At 40.2% G+C, this 2,538-nt stretch overlaps 1 protein-coding gene across 1 annotated transcript in view; it reads right to left on the bottom strand.

Moving 5' to 3' along the window:
• arfgap2 (ADP-ribosylation factor GTPase activating protein 2) overlaps window positions 1–2,538 on the bottom strand; it is a gene marked incomplete at its 3' end in the record, with an annotated part of 11,963 nt that overhangs the window by 2,359 nt on the left and 7,066 nt on the right. The window contains 4 exon segments of the mRNA XM_035651976.1: window positions 44–172; window positions 332–463; window positions 927–1,063; window positions 1,889–1,941. Of these exon segments, the coding sequence (XP_035507869.1) occupies window positions 44–172; window positions 332–463; window positions 927–1,063; window positions 1,889–1,941 (451 nt within the window).

The following is a 2,538-nucleotide window of genomic DNA, read 5'->3' as shown; positions in this document are numbered from 1 at the left end:
GTACAAAATCTCAAGTAGATCAATAAGTAGGTGTCATACGTACTTTGGGGGTCCGGAGGTGAAACCAGGCTCATCAAACATGTCCAGTTTGGAGCGAGAGGAGGACTTGGCTCCGACAGGAGTCTCCTGCTCAATCACCTGCATCTCTGACATCACTGAGTGAGACACAGTGCTGAAACAGGAAACACACATTAAGAGATCATACATGTGCAGTTTCTCAAACCTGAACCGTAAGAGCCAAATGGAAGGTATCCTCTGTTAGGATGAGAGAAACCTCAGGCAGACAGCTGTGCTCTGAGGATAACAACAGAACAAGGTGTTGTGTTGGTACCTCCTGGTGCCGAAGCCCATGCCCAGTCTCTCGGCCTGCTCTCTCTTCTTGCCTTCCATGTTCTGAAGCTTCTTCTCCTCCACCTTCCTGTCAATCTCCAGCTCTTTGTAAGCCAAACGCATCGAGGCCACACTGCAACGTCAGGAAGTTCAGAGATGTTTAAAAATGACACTTTGATTCAGACCAAGAGAGAATCGGTTATTCTGGAAAACGAAGAATGGAAATTACAAAAACAAACAAAAATCAGACCCTTTACGGGGAACACTCATTAAATAATAAACTTATCAGGTTATAAACATGAGATTTAAAACATGAGTATAGCAGCAAACAAAGATTTGCTGTGGGGTTGTTGTGGATTTATTTCGACAAAACGAGAGCTGGTGATTGCTGGAAGAGTGGAAAGACTAACAAAGACGGTTTAAAGTGTGTTTTATGATCATCTGCCAGGTAAAAAGACTAATCCTGAATAAATGAATGCAGTGTGGTCTGCAAGTGAATTTTGAATATATAACCATTCAACAGTTCTAATAATAATCTCAGTTAATAAAACAATAGTGTTAACGTAGACCTGAAAAGGGAAGAGAATATTTCTTACATGGACTCCTCAGCTTGTTTCTTCGCCTCAGCAGCCTGCTCCTCTCTCAGCTTCTCGGCCACTTGCGCCTGCTTCTCCACCTCCGAGAAACTCTTGCTGCTCACCTTCTGGGCACCGAGACCTTTCTTTGCACCGAGCTGCATCAATGTGGCACACAGATTAGTTCCAGGTTAGATATTAAAGGTTGAAGCGCACCCTCGCCACTGGGCTGAGAGGTACGTCTTTATATTTTTATTTATGAATATATATTTTATTTTGAACATGTTAAAGAAAAAAGATAAAATAACATTGAAACTAAAACTAAAAAATTAATCTGTTACACAAAGTCGAATAAATCCTCATAAAAAAAAAAAACACAAATTCAATCTTACAGGTTTAAAAATGAGTAGGAGGAAGTATAAATCTATTTGAAGTCCCCTCCAGTCAAAAGAGAGCTTCAAAATGTACAGATTCACAGATTGTGGGTTTTTGGATGAGGGAGAAAGAGTAGAGATCATTGTAAGAATGTATAAGCAGGTAATCTACCTTTGTGTGTAAGGAGGTTTTTTTAAAAGAGTAGTTAGGTTTAGCATTGCACTCCTAATAACACTATGAGACTCGTGCAACACGCCTGTTAACAGTTCATTCAGAGATTGTGTTACCATGTGATGCTACTAGCAGCTAAGGCAGCCTGTCTCTAGCCTGCAGCAGAGATGAGCCGTAGGTACAGAGGTCTGGTAGTTCATTTATTTTTAACTTCACACCCCCAGATTCTTTACAAAAATGTCAAACTTGCAGTCTGACGCTGATTCAAGTGACTGATTTTGTGCAATTTCCTCTGGAGGCACAAAAGGCTCTTTTACACAAGCAGCAACACCCATAAACACACTTTGATGTGTAAAACTGGTTCTGCTGTAAGTGCTGTACCCAGTACGGCAGCTCCTGAAACACAGCGTTTGTGGTTTAGTGAAAATATGACTCACCCCTTTTTTGGCCGCCATGGGCTTCTTTTTTCCAATGATGGAAGGCTTCACATCTGTAACACAAGTGGCACAATCTGTTCAAAAAACTGCAAGATGTTTACTCTCAACTGGGCCAAGTTTGAGAATGACTTTCACACTGAAGAAAAACACAGCAGCTCAGAAAAACAAGCTTAATATCAGAGAAAGAGCACTGAGAAGAAACACAGCGTTGGTCGGCCTTTACAGGGCTCACACAGCTTTTTAAGAGTGAAATTCAACCTATTTCACTTCTACATGATTAGAAATGCAACTGCAAAAAACAAACTTTACACAATTCCTTTATAGCCACAGCAACCAATGTGTATTGTCTCTGTTCATTTCACCAACTGTTCATATTAACTTTGATTGTTCTGATCATGATTAATTAATGTTCGCTCATGTCTCAAGAGAAGACCTATCTAGCTTTAAATGACGAAGGAACAATCCAGGAGACCAAGACAAAACATTGTTTAATTGGATAGTCCGCCTATTTGTAACATTTAATCTGTCTGTAGGTGTTAGTGCCGGCCGGATTCATTTCCTGAATTATTCATGGACCATTATACTGTTGCATAACTGAAACAACTGTTTGTTTCTTGTGCGATAGAATATTTGAGAACTCTCTCTTTAAT

The sequence above is a fragment of the Morone saxatilis genome, unplaced genomic scaffold (genome assembly GCF_004916995.1).
Source record: "Morone saxatilis isolate NCDOM2014 unplaced genomic scaffold, NCSU_SB_2.0 Contig11, whole genome shotgun sequence".
Lineage (NCBI taxonomy): Eukaryota > Metazoa > Chordata > Actinopteri > Moronidae > Morone > Morone saxatilis.
The sequence above is the reverse complement of the archived record's forward strand: the minus strand, read 5'-3'. Positions and strand labels throughout refer to the sequence as shown.